Here is a 20,048-nt window from a genome sequence, read left to right as displayed (position 1 = left end):
CTTCTCTTTGAGTAGTTTGCACTTGTAAACTTGTGGGCAAAGAAATGAAAGTCCAGTTAAGGCTGGGTCAAAATGTGGCCATTGCTCTATTTGTATATTATAAATTGGATCTGGATTCTTGGTCTTAGATTGATCTTTGTAGATGTTAGAATACAGATATTCAGGCCTGCCTGTAAAGGCCTATACTTTAAGAACTTAGGTGTATTTTTATCACTTAGCTAGTTACAGCACTATAAAACAAAGAATCAAAATCGCAGTCTGCCTGTGTAAGGGCCTTCTCTCACTAGGAGAGTCTGAGGCGTTGTTCTTAGGTAAGGCCTTTGGCTAAGCAGCAGGGGCACGGTCACATCCCAAACTAGTCACATTGAAATAAGGTGGTATTGGGCTCTTAGGAATACAATCCTGTCCTGATAGTGCCCATCACCACCAGATAAAGATGGTTAAAGAAAACTTCGTTTGATAGCATCCTGTCTGGCTAGGGTGACCAGATGTCCCGTTTTTAAAGGGACAGTCCAGTTTTTTGGGGACTTTTTCTTATATAGGCACCTATTACCCCCACCCCCTGTCCTGTTTTTTCACAGTTGCTATCTGGTCACCCTATGTCTGGCAAGAAATCACTTATCAATGGTTGTGGTTGTGAAACCCTCATTTCTGTATATTTTATCTTTATGGCCCCCATTTTTCTATTGTTAATCTGTCTGGTTCTCTAATTATTTCTGTCTAATGTATAATTAATTTCGCTAGGTGTAAGTTAATTAGGGTAGTGGGATATAATTGGTTAGAGAATTATGTTACAATATGTTAGGATTGGTTAGATAGATTTCAGTAAAATGATTGGTTAAGGTATAGCTGAGAATATTACTATATAAACTGGGGTCAAACAGGAAGCGGTAGGGAAGGGAAATTGGAATCATGTTTGCTAAGGGCGCGGGGGAACAGGGACACAGGCAAGGCTCTGTGGCATCAGAGCTGGGAAGGGGGATACGGGTGGGGTAAATGCTCTGCAGTATTAGAGCTGGGAAGGGTGACACTGGGGAACAGACTCTATCAGCATATAGACATAAGCCCAACTGGTGTGAAGGGCTTCAGAACATGCTTGCTTGGAAACTAACCCCAATAAAGATCTCATTGTCTGCACTTTGGACTTCTGGTCTTTTGCTGCTTGCTGTCTGCGTGACAAGAACCAGGGAAGTGGGAGGGTTGAGGGAAATCCCTCTAACAGTAGATTTAACTTTATATTCCCTTCCTGTCCCTCCCAAAGTGCACTTTAAATTCAGACCCTGTTGATATGAGTGAACTATAAAAAAGACCAAGGATCTGATTCATGAAAGCTTTGGAACAGTAGCGTTCTTCCACTGCTGGAGAAAGAGAAAATATAGTCCTTTTAGTATACTTCTGTAGCGGAGGGCACAGGAATATCTGTGCCAATTAACTGACTCACTTTGCTCACAGAAGTTACAAAACAGCATTTCAGCAGAGGATGCAGAAGCTTGTGTGACGCTACAGACAAAAACCTGTCAATCCATTTCAAGTCCCATTTCAAAGCTGGTAAGAGAACTTTAAAAGAAAAACTGAGCAAAGAAGTTTAATCTGTACCCAATCTGTATCTTTAATAAATTAAAGGTTAGGACAATATTGATTCAGAGTGCAAACCCCACTCCACTGGGAATAAGGGTTTCTGATTTCTTTTAAATCACTATGAATATATTAACTTAAGGATTAGATCTCTTCAAAATACTTCAAAGATTTAGTTTAAGACTATGTAAGACTAGAGCAAAATAAAAGCAAGTTCAAAAATAATGAGTTGGAGGAAAAATAAGCCGTTTGTACAATTTTCTTTTAAACCCTAATGTGTTTGTTATTTCAGATCACCCTCAACAGCTGGAAAAGAACAACATAACTTGTAAGTAACTTGAGTTTCTGTGTGTTTTTTAAATGGAGAAAGAAAAGAGTTTTCTGATTGCAGCAGATCTGATTGAGGAGACTGGTAAACAAGTTGGGTTGTTTCTTTCCTTCAAGGCATAGCAGGAGGCAGATCCTATGGCCGTAGCCCAGAAGGAAGCGAAAGCATTTCTGTAGAACAAGCAGTGACTAGAATATTTAATTAAAGTGAGGTTTGTGTTGTCTCTCTGTCTGGACAACTTTCTCTCCCCTCAGTGAACTGTATTTTCTTCTGTGCTCCCAGCCTTACTATGTACATCATATATATGTACTTTCATATACAGTATATCTAGCATTGGGGTGTTTATACTATGTAAAGCTGGGACCAAAGCACTCCGCCCAAAGAATTGTCCATGTCCGTTGGAAGTTCTCCATGTGACATGCTCTTGGGATTGGGCCAGATTTTCCAAACCGCTCAACTCCCATTTAGGCACCTAAATAAGGACCAGATTTTAAACAGCACTCGGCAGCCAGCAGCAGGATGATAGAGATCAAAATCAGCAGCTTATGGAGTTCTCAGACAGCTCTCTCCAGCACCACTCAGAATCCCTGCATCTGTCAGAGAATCCTGCACTCTTACCGGGGCAAAGGAGTTCTAATTCGGATACAGGCGCACAGTCAGTTACATGTCTTTGCCCTTTAAACAACCCCAGGTGCTTCTAGCGAATAGAACAGACTCAGGAGGCCTGAGTCATTGATGCTGTCTGGCCCCTTGGCGCCAAAGTTAAATTGCTTTATTTTAAAGCTAATTTTGAAGAAGAAGAAGAAGAAGAAGAAGAAAGTAATTTGAAACTTCTGAAAATCTGTTCCCCATGCTCCGCTCATCTCCCGCCAGGCTCTAAAGGTCTAAAATAGTTCAAACCATTTCTACCTTTTCCTGCTAAACATTGTATCCTGGGAAGTTATATACTGTATTTCTTTCAGCTAAATTCCATTTAAATATGAGAGCAATTATCCTTTTAACTTTCATACAACACAGAGGTCCTGGATATGTGCTCGTTTCATAGATCCTGTTTCACTTGTCACAAGAACAGGGGTGTCCGTGACCAAATTCCAGCTCAGATAATCCCAAACTGCCAACCTAAGGCTCCAAAGATAAATGCATATGCTTAACTTTGTATGCTGTGAATAATCTCACTGATGTTGATGGAACACATCAGAGTGCATAAAAGCAAAGTACAGACCTAAGCCTTTGCAGGATGGAGGTCTAAATTGCTCCCTGCAGTTTGGCTTGTGTACATTGTATAGACATTGTGCACTGTTAAGTAGCTACCATGCTTCAGGCTGGAGGTGGCTGCATTTTAGTTAAGGGCTTTCTTTTTGGATATATGCGTAGTACTGTTTCAAATAGCACAAGGTTAAAGTACACTAGGGAACCTTTAGTATGCACCAGCAGGGTCTAAATGGACCAATTAATACACAACATGTCAGTGCACTTTAGAAATCACACCCCTGTAGTCCACATTACTGCTCTGTGTAGACGAGCCATTAGATACAAGCCAGGGAGCAGAGACTTCACCTGTATAAACAAACTGCATGGGGAAAGGAGTGAAGTCAACACAAATTGAGTAACCATTTCTGGTGTTTATTGGATAAACACTGATTTCATATAGAGTATATCTAGCATTGGGGTGTTTATCGGTTAAGTCTGAAAATCAGAAGCCCCACTAATAAATGCTCCCCTGCTTAGGACACAGGCAGTTCTGCAATTAACAGTTAGCCCAGCCCTGGTGGTGGGAGAAGATTGCCAGTGATGGACATAAACAAACTGAATATGCAATCAGAGCACCTTGCCAGAGATCAATCTGGGTGGTGCTCGATTTGCCAGCAGGCCATGTCCCTTTGAGATTTGCGATGATGATGATGATATAATACACCTGCAGGAAGCAATCTGACATGTACACCTTTAGACATCAGGCAGAGAGCCTTTAAATACACGTTTATTATACAAACATTTGCAGTTGCAAAACAAAGTTGTCATACAGCAGAAAAAAAAAAACCATGGGGACATAAAAACAGTAGAGTTATGGATAACCCCCCTTTGAGACATTCTAGTTATGTCTGGTTCTAGCAGTTTGGAAAGCTGAGCTGCTTAGAAAGACATAGCCAGGAAAATATCTAACAGATACTAGTTCCCATGAGTTAGGAATCCCCGGCCTCCATTGCTGTTTTTGCTCTGTATTATGTCTCTCTATTTAGGCACTGACATGGCCAGCAATACTGTATTAGCAATGCCAGTCTCAGACTGTAAGCCACGTGGAGCATAGACTGTCTCCTATGTACAGCACCAAGCACAGATGCTCAGCAAATAATATTCTGCAGCTAGGTCAATACTTGGCTTTTTATCCATAGAATTTCCTACTATTTCAGGTAGCAGTGATGGATAGGAGCCTGAGTGTGAACAAGGGGCTGGGGATTTTGCCACTCTATCATCGAACTTTGCCGACAGCAGTACTCGATAACACCATGGTCAACTTGCCCGTGGCTGCCACGGCGTTGTCTACTGCCCCTGCTGTTGCCAGTGAAGCTGCACTGGTGTAGCAGCAGCGAGACATTTTAAGGCTAGTGGGAAGTCAAAGGTGGACATTTTTAACGGAGGGTAATTAACCTTTGGGGCAAGTTATCAAAGGATGTGGTAGATTCTGTATCACTTAAGATCTTTACATCAAGATCAGATTTCCAAAAGATAAGCTCTAAGGTTAACGACAAGTTAAATGTTTGATGCAAAAATCACTGGGTGAAATTGTATGGCCTCTGCAATGCAGGAGGTCAGACTAGATGAAAGACAGCCTCGTCTGGCCTTAAAATCTATAAATCTATGGAGTCCTTCCTTGGGTCTCCATCCCTTTGTGTCTTTGTTTTTAACCTAGGTCCAGCTAAGCAACATGGCTTTGAAGGGAATGTCTCTGATATGTCTGTTATTCATTGCTACGTCTGTCATCAGCATCTCTCGCGCTCAGAACCCCCTGGCCTTCAGACGGAAACATTTGACCCTACTGGACACCATAGACCACAACAGATGTAATAGTGAAATGAGAAACAAATGGATCGCAATGACTAGAGATGGCTGTAAAAAACTCAACACGTTCATTCATGCTCGCGAGGAGGTTATCGATGCCACATGCACCATGGGGAAAGTGCATGTCATAAAGGGCCAGGAGTATAAAAAAAGTATTCGTAAATTCAGGGTCACTAATTGCAGACTCTCTGGGGAATACCCTAATGACTGCGAGTACATGGCGGAAAAGAGTGCCTGGAAATATATAGTCATCTCTTGTGACCAGAACGATCGCCCAGTGCATTTTGCAGGGACACTGAACTGGTAGGAGTCAGGAAGTGGGTGAAGGGGCTTATTCCTAATGCTTCGGGGTGCTGCAGCCTCTTGTGCTGCAAATCACACCATTTATACTGACAGGTTTCAGAGTAACAGCCGTGTTAGTCTGTATTCGCAAAAAGAAAAGGAGTACTTGTGGCACCTTAGAGACTAACCAATTTATTTGAGCATGAGCTTTCGTGAGCTGTAGCTCACAAAAGCTCATGCTCAAATAAATTGGTTAGTCTCTAAGGTGCCACAAGTACTCCTTTTCTTTTTACCATTTATACTGTCGCCTAAACGTATTCTTTTGTGAGTGATTTGAAATGCTGGAGGCCTCAGCAACAAGGGGACACTGCTCTCTGATGGGTCTGGTGGTGGGAGAGCAGCAGAGAGATGGAGGAAGGAATAATAATGGTGCTTAGCAGTTTTATAGCCCTTTACATTTCCAAAGCATTGCTCCAACACTAGGAAAATGAAGGGGAGTGTCTGAAAGAGGGGAGTGGGGGGATTAGAGTGGGGGAAGAGGATTGTTGAGGATGGGAAGCGAGATGGTTATAGGGTCTGATCCCAAACTCAGTGAAGTCAATGGACTTTAGATCAGCCCCATAGTGAAAGAGGGAAGCAGAGGGATCTTGAATGGGAATTAGTAAGGAAGGCATGGAAGATGGTCCAGTGGTTAGCATGTTAGCCTGGGAGACCCGGTGGCAATTCCCGCTCTGCCATAGACTTCCTGTGTTACCCTGGGCAAGTCATTTAGGGCCAGATTTGTAAAGGTATGTAAGTGCCTGCAGATGCAGATAGGCAGCTGGTGTGATTCTCAAAAGTGCCTACGCCCGTAAGGCCCAACAGGAGTGATGATTTTCAAGCTCCCTTCACTTCCCTATGGAAAAGCCATTGACTTTGCTGGGTTTGGGATCAGACTGTTGCCGGCACCCAGTGCCAGAGGCGAGCAACAGCAGTGGGGGGGGGGTTCGCTACCCGGTATGCTTCAGCCAATAATCACAACGGGGTGGAGAAGCAGAAAAGTTTATTTGAAGCTTCAAAAAGGTACAGGGAGATTAGAATCTCAAATCCTGTACCCAGAGCAGGAAGTTACACAGGCTTTTATACATGCTTTCTTCAGCATACTTATCCAATAGCAAGCTGCCCTAAGTATCCATATAGCCAGCCAATCCAGTTACCAGCTAGTTCCCTTGTTTTTTGTATCATTTGTGAAACTATACATAAAGCTGCTTTATTCAGCATTGTTCTTCCATATCTGCCCTGTTTGGCCTTGTTTAGTTTCAGGCAGTCTGACTCTACAACATATTGTTGCAGATCCTCAGCATAACTGCTGCGAGTGCCTCCAGGCGGAGGCAGGAGGGGCAAGGATACTTGGGCCAAGTGCGAGGGGGCTTCATCGACACTCGTGGTCTTCCATCCCCTCGAGTTACCTAGTGGCCATGCCCAGTGTCCCCAACAAGACCCTATAACCTTCTCAGTTCCCCTCCTCAGCACCCTCCTCCCCCACTCCCCTCTCTCAGCCACTCCTTTTTATTTCTTTAGGTAGCCGAAGACCTTCACATTTCCAGCCCTTAGTCTCTTTGTGCCCCAGTTCCCCCTCTGTACAAGAGGGATAATCGCACCAGCCTGTCTCGCGGGGGCATGGTGAGGGTGAACGTCTGAAGGACTGTTCGGGGTTCGGACTCAGTTCTGGGGGGACACCTAAGGTAGACAGGAGGGTACAGATTTAGGGGTGGGGGATGGGTGAGGAAGAGGCGAGCCGAGAGGGGGAACAGCCGCAAGAGGGGGGTTGGGGAAGACAAAGACCGGCGCCCGGGGGGGCTGGCGAGGCCGTTTCTACACACTCTCTTGTTAAGGGAAGCTCTTGGCTTGCTCCGGCCCAGGAAATGAGCTTTCGCTCTTGTCCAGTGAAAGCCAACACCAGGCTCATAGAATCACAGAATATCAGGGCTGGAAGGGACCTCAGGAGGTCATCTAGTCCCACCCCCTGCTCAAAGCAGGACCGATCCCCAACTAAATCATCCCAGCCAGGGCTTTGCCAAGCCTGGCTCCCCCCTGCACTGACTCCCTGCCAGGCGCCCTGGGAGCGGGGCCAAGACGGGACCCACGGGGTGGCGCCAGAGTCTCCGCCGGCGGCCCAACGCCCCGCAGGGTGGCTGTGGGGGGCCCCCGGCGGCGCAGGGCCGGGACCAGCACCCCGCCTCCAGCGCCTGGGGCCTGGCTTTGACCCGCCTGGGCGTGGCGCCGGCCGGGGGGGGGGGGGGGGGCAGACGTCACGGGCACCCCAGGCCAGTGGGAGAGGCCTGTGCCGGGGCCAAGGCCCCGCGCTGCTCCCGGCGAGGCCGCTGCTCCCCGCCCAGGGCACTGCGGGAGCGGGCGGGGCCCCGTTGCTACGGTAACCGCACGACCCCGGCCACCTCCCCCGGAAGCGGAAGCGGCGGAAGCGGAAGGGGGCCCGAACCCGGAAGAACGCTGGCCCCGAGCCGAAGGGGAGGATGCCGGCCGGGCCGGGGAAGAGCCGCTGGGCGGGGGCCTGGCCGTGCCTCCCCACCGCCGCCTTCCTCACCGGGCTGCTGTCCCTGCTGGTGTCCGGGCCCGGCCTGCTGCGCTGGGCTGGGGCCACCGAGCCGCCTCCCCCCTCCGTTGGCTCGCTGCGGCCCGGGCCGGTGCGCGATGGGGAAGGTGAGGCCAGGAGACCTCCCGCCTCCATGAGGTCCCCCCGGGACCCCCCTGTACGGGCCGCTCGGGAGCTGGTCCCCTCCCCCATCGGCCACCGGTCGCCCAGGACTCCCCATCCCTCCTGCATCCTCCCCTCCCATGCCCCCCCCCACGCATCCTGGGGCCCCCTCGCCCCCTGCGGGCCTCTCCTGGCTTGGGGCCCCCCTACCTCGGGATCATGCCCCAGGAGACCCCTCCTCCAGTACACCAGCCGCCATGAGACACTCCCCCCTCCGCGTCCTATCTGCTGGAAACCTCCTTCCGCATCCTGGGGTCCACCTCCCTCCTCACCAGCTGTAGAAATCCACCAGCCCTGGGGTACCTTTCCAGGCATGCCCCTGTGCACCCCCACCTTCTTCAAAGGGCCTCCTCATCGCCAAGAGATGGATCTGTCCACCCAAAGCTGCTGGACAGTTGCATAATACTATTGATATTTCCTGCCCTACACCGTTTCGGTACCCACTTCTCTGTCACACACCTCTCCCCGAGGTCCTTTCTCACGCTGGAACACCATAGCCTCAGTGGAGAACTCTCCTCATTTGGGGACCTATCCTTCTAGGTTGCAATGTTAACACCTTAGAAGCTGGTAATTGTGTGATGTGGGGTGAAGGGAGAGTTCCTGAGTTCCAGAATGTTCTGGTAGGGGGGTGAGGTTAAGATCTCAGGAGCTTAAAGAATCTGCCCTTCCATTCTTCACTTTCCCCATATACCCTTTTGTTCATGCCCCTAATCCCCATGTTGTCCACCCTCCAGTACTGAATGATTTTTGTATTTCTGCTCTGGTTAACTTAATCTGTAATGTACTCTTCTTACCTTCTCTTTGGTCCTAACCAGTTGTATCAGACAATATTCACTTTCATTTTACATATTATAAGAATCTCAGAAGTTAGAGTGGGAGGAGGACTCGTTGGGGCACCAAATCCTGCCCACAGATTGAAAATTGTATTGGTCTGAGGTCTGTGATTTACTATGTTCAGTCGCAGCCCAGTGCTGAAGAAAGAACTGATAGTCTGAGGGTCCTGTGGCACTTCTAAGGTATGATATCTTACAAACCTGTCAGCATCCTTCTGATGGTCCAAAGAAGAAATATCAGCTACTAATGTGTTACAGTTTAAGTGAAAGAAATAAGACCACAATTAGATTGATGTGATTTTAAGGTCTGGTGCGCCTCTTATTCTGACAGGGCTAAAAACTTTTTGGCAAGACCAATTCAGATATTTCCAGACTATTACACTTTCCCAAACGCTGGTGCTGGGCCAAGGAGCAGAAAGAAAATGTCCCCGGGGCTAGCACAGCACTAATCCTGACTGCAGTGGGCACATTGTCCAGGCTAGATTTAAATGCCCCAAGCTATTTGTCTTCCACCCCATTCTGTGGAAGATTCTTCTCCAGCTTGATAGAATTAAAAAACAAACAAAAAAGTCCTGTGGTTTCCTATTTTATTTTCTCCTCTTCTGATCAAACTTAACATAGTAAATGGCCTAAAGCAAACTCATTGCTGTCTGTACCTCTCTAAAAGGACTGTCTGCTCAGTTCACAGACTGGTGACCTATATCTTTGTCTATGAAGATCTGATATCCCTGGTATGCAGTGGCGTTATCATCTGGTACTTTGCTGGCAGCTTTGAGAAGAACGTAGGCACAGTGAAGCATTGCTTCGTCACCTTTGCCTTTGCCATTTCTTCGGCCCTGTTGTATCTCTTATTTGAGGCTGTCATCTCTGGGGTGTCAGAGGTGGAAGATGCCAAAGGATTTACACCAGTTGCTTTTGCCATGTTGGCAGTGTCCACCACACGTTCACGCATGAGAAGGGCACCACTCTTTGGGGTTAATGTTCCTATGGTGCTGGTGCCCTGGTTAATGCTCTGCGTGGCATGGTTCATTCCCCACTCCTCACTCCTGAGTAACATATGTGGCCTCATAGTTGGGAAAGTCTGTATCCTTTTCAGGTGTGATAACCTGTTTAACCAGTGAAAAGAGCATGTGTGGAGCCTGACTTGTGCTGGGGAAGGAGTAGGAAAAAATGCTATATTCTGATTGCTTAGGCTCGCTGACTTTTTGTTGTGCGGGTTCATGGCTTTCTGTAGACTGCTCAGTGACTCTTAGGTTTATTGTTGCTAAATAGAGGGGGGCCTGATCCTGCATTTATTTTACACCCCTCACTTCCATTGTAGTCAGTGAGGCTTTTGTGTACGTAAGGAATGCGTTCGGGAGAGTCATGGTGCTCATTGGGTCTGAAAACTGAGGGGAAATTTTTTCCAGCCATTCTGCCTTGAGAGAAGCCTTGATTTGGTGGTAAAAAGGTGGTGTATTTAGAGTGATTGTATGTAGAAAGTTAATTCCATTTTGCACCTTCCACAGTCTTCCTTAACACGCTGCTAAACTCAGATGGTCTTGGCTACTGCTTCTGTTTGGATCTCCCAGAGTCGGTGGTATCTAGGCTGGATCAGAAGTTCCCTTTCAGCCTGCTGAAGAGAATACCAGGGCTGAAGTATATTCCAGGGTCTTTAGCAGAGAGAAGAGTCTCCCAGAGTAGGAAGTAAGTACATGAACTCAATAACACTCCCGATAATCCCAAAGAAAGGCTGCAGCTGCGATGTGTAGGGAGTGTGGTCTGACAACAAGTGCTGGTGTGAAATGACCTTGCAAAACTATATCATGATTTCCACAGTATTGTCTCTCCGTGTTAGAGGAGGGACTGGGATCTAATGATTAAAACTTTACACAGGACGTATGGCTTTTGTTCACTGGTGACCTTTGGCAAATCAGTGAGCCTCACTTTACCTCATAGGAATGTTGGGATACTGGACTTATACAGCACTTTGAGAGTCCTCTGATGAAAGGCTTGATATAAGAACACGGTATCCGTTATTAATTTGTCATTGTCTTCATTACAGAGCACATTTCCAGTGTAGAGGGAAGATTTCTCTGCAGAAATAGAGTTCAGGGCCTTCCAAGTCCCGTTATGTCCTGTAGCTGTGAGTGCTCACTTGTCTTCTGATACATTTAGAAATTTATCCCATTCTAAAGCACCTTTACTACCAACATTCCAATCTCAGTGGACAGAGGAGGATTTTTTTAGTAGGGTTAAACTTCTGTGTATCTGAATAACTGTAGTGAGTTCTCTAACAGAGAAGTATTTCCCCATGATTACAGCTGTTCTCTTATGACCAAAGGGGGACATCTGAGGTATAAAAACATGCCTGTAACAATAATACCTCGGGCAGTGTCACTAGATCTCCTTCGCTAAACTGGAACATGCCCTGACAATGCTTTCAAGGGAGACAAAGGGCTTGTTTATGTGAAAAGTTGATAGGTGGGAAGCTAGGGTGTAGATCTACAGTGTTGTAGTCTGCTGTGCACCTGCCATGTGCTAAAAGTTCCATAGTGAGCTTTGATCTACAGCAGGATGGAACTTTGTGGGGGGGATAGCTCCGTGGTTTGAGCATTGGCCTGCTAAACCCAGGGTTGTGAGTTCAATCCTTGAGGGGGCCATTTAGGGATCTGGGGCAAAAATTGGGGATTGGTCCTGCTTTGAGCAGGGGGTTGGACTAGATGACCTCCTGAGGTCCCTTCCAACCCTGATATTCTATGATTCTAGTGCCTGGTAGCAGGGTCCATGTGGATAGATAGCTCATGGTGGGTTACAGCACTGTAGATTACACCCCAGCTTGTCATGCACTACCTCTCCATATAGACGAGCCCAAGGAAAGCTGGGGAGCTGGAGGAAGTTTGTACCTCGGGGGGTTATACTGACCCAGTGTCTTTAAGCTCTTTGGGGCAGGGACTGTCTTGTGCTGTGCTTTTATACTGTGCCTAGCTCAGTGGGGCCAGGACTTCTATTGGAGCCTTGAAGCTACTGTACTATTACTAATAATGATGTCTTTGTTGATGAAAGCCAGTGCTGTGCTTCTGAAGGCTCCGTGTCTTGGGCGAGATGAAATACAGACTCGTTTGGATGCAAGATGTTATACAAACGTTAGCTATCAATAAATGTCTGTGGGGGAAGGTGTTTCTAGGACTTTCCAGATTAACTGAGCTATGCTTGAATGTAACTTTATTTACCAAACACAAATCCTATTCTTATTTCTGCAGCTTAAGTTTATCCCACTGTAAAAAACCAAAGCAACTGTTAGGTTTTTTGCTATCTGTTGTTCCACCTGTCTGCTAAGATTCAAGATCAAATATAAAGTTCACAACCAGACAGAATAGATTCCTACAGCATTGTATGCTTTTGCATAATGTTTTGTGGCCCATGAATGCAAGAACTGATATCGAGGTCATTAAAGGAACAATCCTTCTGGGTATTTGGCAGTTGTGGTCTTTGTGACTCATCATTCTCCCGGGTTGATCAGTACTTGCCCTGGAGAATGGGGAGTCAAAAGACCACAACTGCCAAATACCCAGAAGGATCGTTCCTTTATTACCTGTTGGGCTCAGAGCATCTCCTGGTCTGATTCATCCTGCTGAGTCACACCTCCTGTTAGCAGCTGCCGTTTCTGGATCCCCTCACTCCCGAATTATTCATTATACTAATAACTGCCCTTGCAGCTCAGAACTACCTATTCTTCTCTTCTCCTAAAGCCTTCATGACATGTTGCTAAATAGCACTCAGCAAGTGAATAGTTAAAGGACACACACCTTAAATGGAGGCACAGGAGATGCATACAGAATTCTTACCTTACCTGGGGTTGGTTCCATGCGTGCTTGTTCCACAAGACTATGGCCATGTATTTTCTCCATTGAGGGGTATGGAAATGTCTCTAGTGGGTGGCTGACCACCCTGCTTTTATTTAATTGCAAAGAAGTGGCAGCTGAGCTCAGCCTGTCGTGATGGGGATTGACTGTAATGACGGTTCTGAGTAGTGGAGTCGGAGAGGAGTCTGCCCGACGGGCGCTTGTAGATATTTGGAAATGCCAGATGTGAGCACACTGTAATTTTTCTTTCCCCTTTTCAGGATTAATCCAGTGCCAGGCTCATACCCCACCCAGAGCTACTATTGCTCTTCACTTCCAGCCCTTCCTGTGGCTCAGTTGCAGCACCCCAGTGCCCAGGGCCTAGGACCCTGGCCCAACTGCACACCAGGGCACATCCAGGGTCCCCCCCCTTACCCAACCAACCCTGCCTTTGGGAAATTCTATGTGCAGGGCCACTTCGGTGCCTCACCTGGACACGGCTGCCAACCAGCTGATCCCCATTCCTCCCACGGTGCATGTCTGCCTGATTCTCGGATACCCATGGGGATGGAGAACTTGGAGGCCCAGTTTCAGTATGCATCGGGTTCCCCTGCAGCGAAAGTGCCAGCTGAACTTTCAGGAGTCCAAATACACTGATCATCCAAAGAGGAGCAGGACCCTCCTCCCCTCACGGGCCCTTGTGTGGACAGCGTTCAGTGGAGTGCTGCTGAGAAAGGAGACTGCTTCAAAAGGATTCATTTGATTTTAACTGAGGGTGCAGGGTCAAATTGGACAGTCGACGGCAGCCCCTGAGTTTTCTGTCCCACTGCAGAGTCTGCTTATAGACATTTTTTCCAATGCTCAGGTTCTTTCTTTTATTTATATTCCTTTTGAATTTTGATACATTTTTTAATCTTGGCTGAAGGCTGTGACCACTACCTGTCTGTCCCTCATTCTCATGTGGATTCCTCACTACACATTGTGGCTACAGCCTCATCTCTCTATGCTACAGCCACGGTCCTGGTTACAACAAACTTGTCCCTTGACTCAATTATACTGTAGTGTAGATGGGCACTAATGGTCAAAACACTGGACTAGTTGGGTGTTAACCTGACTACAGGGACTAAGGTAGGTCCCTGACTCATTTACAGTTGCAGTATAGCCAGGACCCACATGCTGGGTTTCCGGTGACCTGACACCGATTTAATTTAACAGCACTGTTTAAATGGAGATGGGGAAGAGAGAGATCTGTTTTTTATAGTTATGCCTTGGAAGTTCTGTGCCCTGTGTTACAGAGGAGGACAGATAAGATGATTACAATGGTCCTTTCTGGCCTTGGAATCTGAGCTGAGATTCGGGGGACGGTGGAGTGAATTATGTGGTGGCATTTTCTGCCACGCAGAATAGCAGCGGTTCCATCTGCTAGAGTCTCTAATTAGCATCAGCCACATGGGCTGCCTTCCCCAGTCATGTTGCTGTCACATAGTCTCTATGGCAGGCACCCACAGTAACTTTGCATGCTGGCCACAATGCCAGCTTTGATTCATGCGGCTGTCCTAGATATTTGCAAAAGGGGTGGGTGAATCTTATTTAAGGGATTTAGGATATTCCTGGGGAGTATGAGGGTAGACTTAAGCTACTGTACGTTAATTAATAAATTCCAAGGCTTGAGAAGGGCCTTTAAAATGAACTGGGCTGAATCAAATGGAATTTAGCTGTTACCCTTCTATGCAGCATTTGATGAGCTTTTAGAATGCTCTTTGGTGCCAAAATTAGTATCGGAGACAACTAACATAAGCAGGGGGTTGTAGGCGGTGTCTGCTAGTTAGATCAGCGTACTGGGACTCAAAAGAGCAGGGGGGAGGGATAGCTCAGTGGTTTGAGCATTGGCCTGCTAAACCCAGGGTTGTGAATTCAATCCTTGAGGGGGCCAGTTAGGGATCCGGGGCAAAAATTAGGGATTGGTTCTGCTTTGAGCAGGGGGTTGGACTAGATGACCACCTGAGGTCCCTTCCAACCCTGATATTCTATGATTCTATGAAAAGATCTGTGTTCTAGCCCCAGCTCTGTCACTTCTCACTGTATTACCCTGGATGGAAAGTCCATTCATCGGGGTTTGCTTCCCCATCTCTAAAATGGGGATAACTTCTGGCTCTTAGAGGGAGGTGAAATTTGCTTATTTTATGGTGTGTTGAAGTACTTAGTTTTCACTTCATTCAACACCTTTTCTATCCTCATAATTCAGCGCCTAACATTACTATAGGCACCAAAGTAAAAGAAAACTGCGTATCAGGGAGAATATGATGGTTTCTGTTCTGTTCCGCATCTGGATTCTTGGGTCAGGCGAGAAGGGCTGGATTAGGCGCTAACATCAATATTTATCGATTGCCTACTCCTACATTTTCGTCCCCTGTCAGTGTCTGAAAGGGCAAGGCACCTCTGCGCTGATGCTCCACTACCAGCTGTTAATGTTAGTATCATAGCTGACTGGCAACCACCTTAAGAAGACAGAGACATTGAGAGAAGATTGAGGTACAAAATTAGGACCTTGCGGGCCAGGGTTGGAATAGCCAGGGGTGTTGCATGTGAAGATGGAGGTCCCTGGGCGGAGCTCTCTGAAGAAGATGCGGCTGGTCACAGAACCTGTATGTGTTCCTGCTGGAGATGGCTGCTGTTACCATCTCGTTCGCGAACACTACAATTCACTGTGTGCCACCACATTTCAAAAGATGACTTATGCGATGGCATACCTCTTCCCTAGGAGCTGGAAGCATTTCTACTGTGACTGTATTTAATGACAGATGCGATGCTTTTCTAGAGTTTTTGTTCTGATTTTGTTTAACAGCCTGGAAGAAACACTAGCAATAGGGATAAAATCAAGGGGTGAGTGACCACTGTTAGTCAAACACATGCCTATATTTCTACCATACCATTGGTCACTGACAAGTGTGAGGCCTTTTGCCTACAAACCAATAGGCTCTACCAGAAATATTTCCAAATGCTGTAGCATAGAGATGAGGGTTGGTACTGGCTGCTTTATATACTTTCCCATGTAAAATGTAACCTTTGAGTTTAATTTGAAAAGCAAACGACTTAGTAGCCTCATCTGATTTCCTGGCCAAAACCAAAAACCGGAGTGTGTCTTCTGTAGTGTCTGGGGATCACATTCACCACTGGTGGAGCCCCACTGCTGTCCCGGTGAAGGCTGGCTCGCTACAGCATGCTAGTTCTGTTAGCTGGTGAAGAGAGACACCCACGGGTGAAAGCTGGTACTGCAGAGGCAATAGGGAACGTTAACCCTTCTCATCATTGCTGAACGCAGGGTCTGGCAGACATCATCTAATGGTATATGCTCGTGGAAAGGCATAGCCACTAAAATATTGACTTCTAAAAGTTGCTCCCATGTCTGTCGCGGTGAGAGCAGCGAAGGACATCCCCAAGGTATAAAGAGCTTGCAAAAATTCAGCTAAAAGGGACTTCCCTTACTCTGCCCTCCCTGATGGGTGAAAAGCCAGGGTAAATCAAGCCCTTGCACCAAGCTGGTCAAGAAGCCAGACCTTTGTTGGACGGACGGGGGACGTGTGCTGCAGCCAAGGATCCTCTAGCTGTTCAGACTTGGAGAGCAGCCCAGCTGAGCTCACTTCCCAGGATCAAGCATGAAGACTGAAGCATCTTCTGAGTGCACAAATCATGCCGGGCTTTGTTGGTCAAAGTCAGCCCCCTCAGTTGCACCTGGAAACTAACTGGAAGCCACCGGTGCAGACCCTGGAGACAGGAGTTGTGTGCTTTGTATGAGAACCACCAGTGGGCGGCTGCTTTCTTCATTAGCTGGAATGTCAAGTAGTCTTCAAGCGGAGCTCACTTTACAGTGCATTACTATCATTCGAGCTAGTGGTGAAAGGCTGATTAGCTGTACAAGCGAAGTCTGTACTGGAGAGGAAGGTTCACACCCTCTTTGCCAGATGCAGATGAAATAAATATGTTGGCTACTGCTGTCACTTGAGAACCTGGTAAGACCTTCAGCTTGTCAATCACAGTAATACTAACCATCTCAAGGGAGGGAGAAGAAATCACTTCTGCCTCCATGCGACCGTTATCCTACCTGGGGTAAGTTACAGACACCTCGCTTTTATCCAAGTGCTGATCTCTGTCCATTGCTGCACCATTTCCATCCAACAAGAGGAGGATGGGGAGGGGATGAGTTGGGCCATTGTTTTAATGCATATGCTTGGATTCAAACACACTGGAAAAATAAAGGCCTTACCCTCGTGCATTTCTCCTCCCCCTGCTCCTCATTCTGCTCATAGCCTGCGCTGATGACTGAAGCCACATGCAATCCCGTGCCCCCTTGCTAGGTACCAAACCCATCAATTTATTAAATCAGTGAACAGCCAGAACTAGTCAGTAGCAGTGACTCTCTACCAGAATACTTAGAGTGGGCCTGTGTGGCGTGCATCACCAGGGAACCTTGGGAAATTGATGCAGGATCCAAGTGGGAGGGAATGTGAGGACGCACTGAAGTTGCATGACGGGCAATGCTTCAGCTTCATGGAACACTCGATGTAGGAAGTATAAGCATTCCGGGGGCTCTCCTCATTAGCTGAAACTGTTATTAGCTTGTCTGCCTTGGGCCTCTGTTTCCCCGATTGTAAAGTGATATCTGTCCACTTACATGGTGTGTGGCTAAATGCACTTAAGCCTTTTGAGATCTGGACTAGGAAGCTGCTCCAGCAAGGCAAAATGTTTTTATACAGGCGTACACAGTATTTTAAAGTATTGGTTCCTGTGTCCAGTGATTTTCTCTGGGTTGTTTACACTCTTCCTTCACCCAAAGGCCAGCCAGACATCTAAACCCACTGATCTGCTCCTTAATGAAGTCAGAAGCATCTCCTTTTCCCCGCTCCCCTAACCTTTATTGATGTTCAGTGCATTAGTTTTATTCCCCATTCTCTCTCCTCAGTTCTTCCTTAGTGGCTTTATTGATTTTTCTTTGACTGTAGTCGTGTTGAAGCGGGTGCTGCATACCCTCTGCTGCTCCATTACCCAGCCGTGTAAATGTGAATGCTGCTGGCAGCATGTTACCCAGGGAAGCTGAATTTCACATTGGTACCATTCCGCTTACAGATTTTTCTGGCCTCATTTTTGTCATCAGGCAGCACAATGTTGCCCCAGGGAATCTTCACCAGAAAACATGCAAACGGTAAGCTCTGGGCATGCCTAGACCACTGGCTCCAGCAGTATAGACACAATACATGCGTTACAGGCTGAATTAGAGACGCAAACAACGCTGTTCAGGGCCAGTTGGAATCTGTTGACTTTTGGTACATCGTGAGCCTAGCTCCTTACTGGTGAAGCTCCGCTGGCTTCAGAGGAGTTCCATCAGCAATGAGTTTAGCCCTACTGTGCTAAAACAATCTGATTTATCTGCCTTAGGTACTGGTACAGAGTCGCAAGCCACGAAGGATCAATCTTAAGAGCTATGGCATCCAGGTCAGTCCATTCATGGGAGTAATAAGCACACACATGTAAGCTGCATCTTTGCATAACTAGACCCTTTCTGCCAGGAGCTGGGCAATGAAGTCGTCTTATGAATAAGCCTGCAGGGTCTTTGGTACACACTGCATCTTCAAAGGAGCATGCGGGGCATGTGATCTCCTCTGAAAATGTATTCTCACACGCCTGTCAAACCATGCACCCAATGCAGCTTCATCAGTTAGGTTGAGGAGCAGAGCACAAGGGACTACAAACCCCAACCCAACAAGCACCGTGCATGTCAGGTGAGAAGGTAGGGTTGCATCCATGGAACAAAAGGAACGACCTTAGTGAATGCAGCATAGGGATGCCGAGTTTGTTTTTTTATCATGGATGGAATGATCCCTTCAGTGTAAAGCAGCTCATTCTTTCCTGGGCTACAAAGGCTCCTCCAGCTGACAGGGACAGAAAGATGAGCTACCACCTATAGAAACTGAGTACATAGGAGAGAGGGAGTTCTTGTAGTGCTCCCCTGGCTGTCAGCGGATCAACAGCAGCCCAGTGGGCCGTGACACTGCCAATCATAGTGATGGTGTTCAGGGTGCTAATCACCAGCCTAACCTACCGGCAGCAATGGCTGGTCCCCTCCACTCATGAATGTAACGGTAGCATAGTCCTAGGGGAGGGCAGAGGATGGTGGTTGAGAAGGACTTGCTTATAATGGCAGTGATGGATGGTAATGGCAGAGGCAGAAGGACGAGTACCTGGCGCACTGGCTTTACGGACAGAGACGTCTGGGCACATGTTGCTAGGTCCTTGGTCAGATGAGGACATCTAGCAGGGGATGCTACGGTCTATTCAAGTGCCCGGGGTGCAGCTGCTGGGAAGAAAACCACAAAGCTCTGAAGTGATGTCTGTCCATTCTAGCCGCAGAGCAGAACCTGCACGCTTAAGACTTTGAATGTTTTTTCAAACTTCATCTTGTGGTCTCCGCTCTCTCTGGCTAAGCATTTTCACTTTATACTAATCCAACGAGTTCTCTCTGAGGGAGCACTGCGTTGGTGCTCCTGATGGAAAAACGTACACTAAGGTCATTCACTCCCAAGCAAATCATTACGGGAGTGCATTCTTCTCGGGGATCTAGCAGAAGAATTCACATGGGGGCCTAATTAGTGACTGCTGCGGGTTAGTTTATGTCCATAAAGTACCCAAAACTCCTTGTGAGACAACTGGAAATTTTACTCTTATAGTTCTTATCTGCAATATCACTAACCTCTACTTCTTTTAAAAAATAATTATTTCTTACCCTGGCAACCAGTGTCTCTTATTTCTCCATCATTTGGACAGATCCTCCCCTCCAACCCCGTCCCCCACCAGCATGCCAGTCACTAGGACATATTCAACTATATAAAATGTGTGAACCACATCTAGGCAAGGCATTGTTTCTACTGAGCACCTTTAAGCAGCAATTTCACTAACGCTAGAATTAGTCTATCTATTTTGATGCACTGGCTCAACAGGGGACTTTGACCCAGATCCTCAAAGGTACGGAAGTTAGGAGCCTACGTACCTTTGTGGTTCTGGCCTTTCTTCCTACGTCACTATAAAGGGAAATTCGCGAAGTCTAAATTCACCAGGACTGGATTCAGTGCTTCTTTCCAAATTCCTCATAGCAAAGCGGGGGGAGAGGGACAGAGAATAGGGTCACAGGAAGGAAAGCGTGTAAGGCTAAAGGGAGGTGTGAAAGGAATCTACTGCATGCCGCAGTATATTCCCCCCCTCACAGCAGCGTTGCTGGTTGAAAGCTGCACTACACCATTTTTCCTGACTGGGGAGCCAGAGAATTTAAAAAAGTACCATAATTACTTGAAAAAATAATCTGTCACTGAGATCTGTGGTAGCTCAGTGCTTGTCCTTATCTG

At 47.1% G+C, this 20,048-nt stretch overlaps 1 protein-coding gene and 1 long non-coding RNA gene across 2 annotated transcripts; both read left to right on the top strand.

Moving 5' to 3' along the window:
* Positions 1-1,219: 1,219 nt before the first annotated feature.
* LOC122463208 lies at positions 1,220-5,482 on the top strand. The gene is made up of 3 exons (XR_006286368.1): positions 1,220-1,548; positions 1,868-1,903; positions 4,812-5,482. It is a non-coding gene; the product is annotated as an uncharacterized LOC122463208 (long non-coding RNA).
* A 2,215-nt stretch (positions 5,483-7,697) lies between these two features.
* RHBDD2 (rhomboid domain containing 2) lies at positions 7,698-16,927 on the top strand. Its single transcript, XM_037880432.2, has 4 exons — positions 7,698-7,942; positions 9,512-9,913; positions 10,366-10,516; positions 12,936-16,927. Exons 1-4 carry the CDS (start codon positions 7,756-7,758, stop codon positions 13,309-13,311), a joined length of 1,116 nt encoding a protein of 371 aa, XP_037736360.1. The 5' UTR covers positions 7,698-7,755; the 3' UTR covers positions 13,312-16,927.
* The last annotated feature ends 3,121 nt before the right edge of the window (positions 16,928-20,048 follow it).

This window comes from Chelonia mydas, chromosome 17 (genome assembly GCF_015237465.2).
Source record: "Chelonia mydas isolate rCheMyd1 chromosome 17, rCheMyd1.pri.v2, whole genome shotgun sequence".
NCBI lineage: Eukaryota > Metazoa > Chordata > Testudines > Cheloniidae > Chelonia > Chelonia mydas.
The sequence above is the reverse complement of the archived record's forward strand: the minus strand, read 5'-3'. Positions and strand labels throughout refer to the sequence as shown.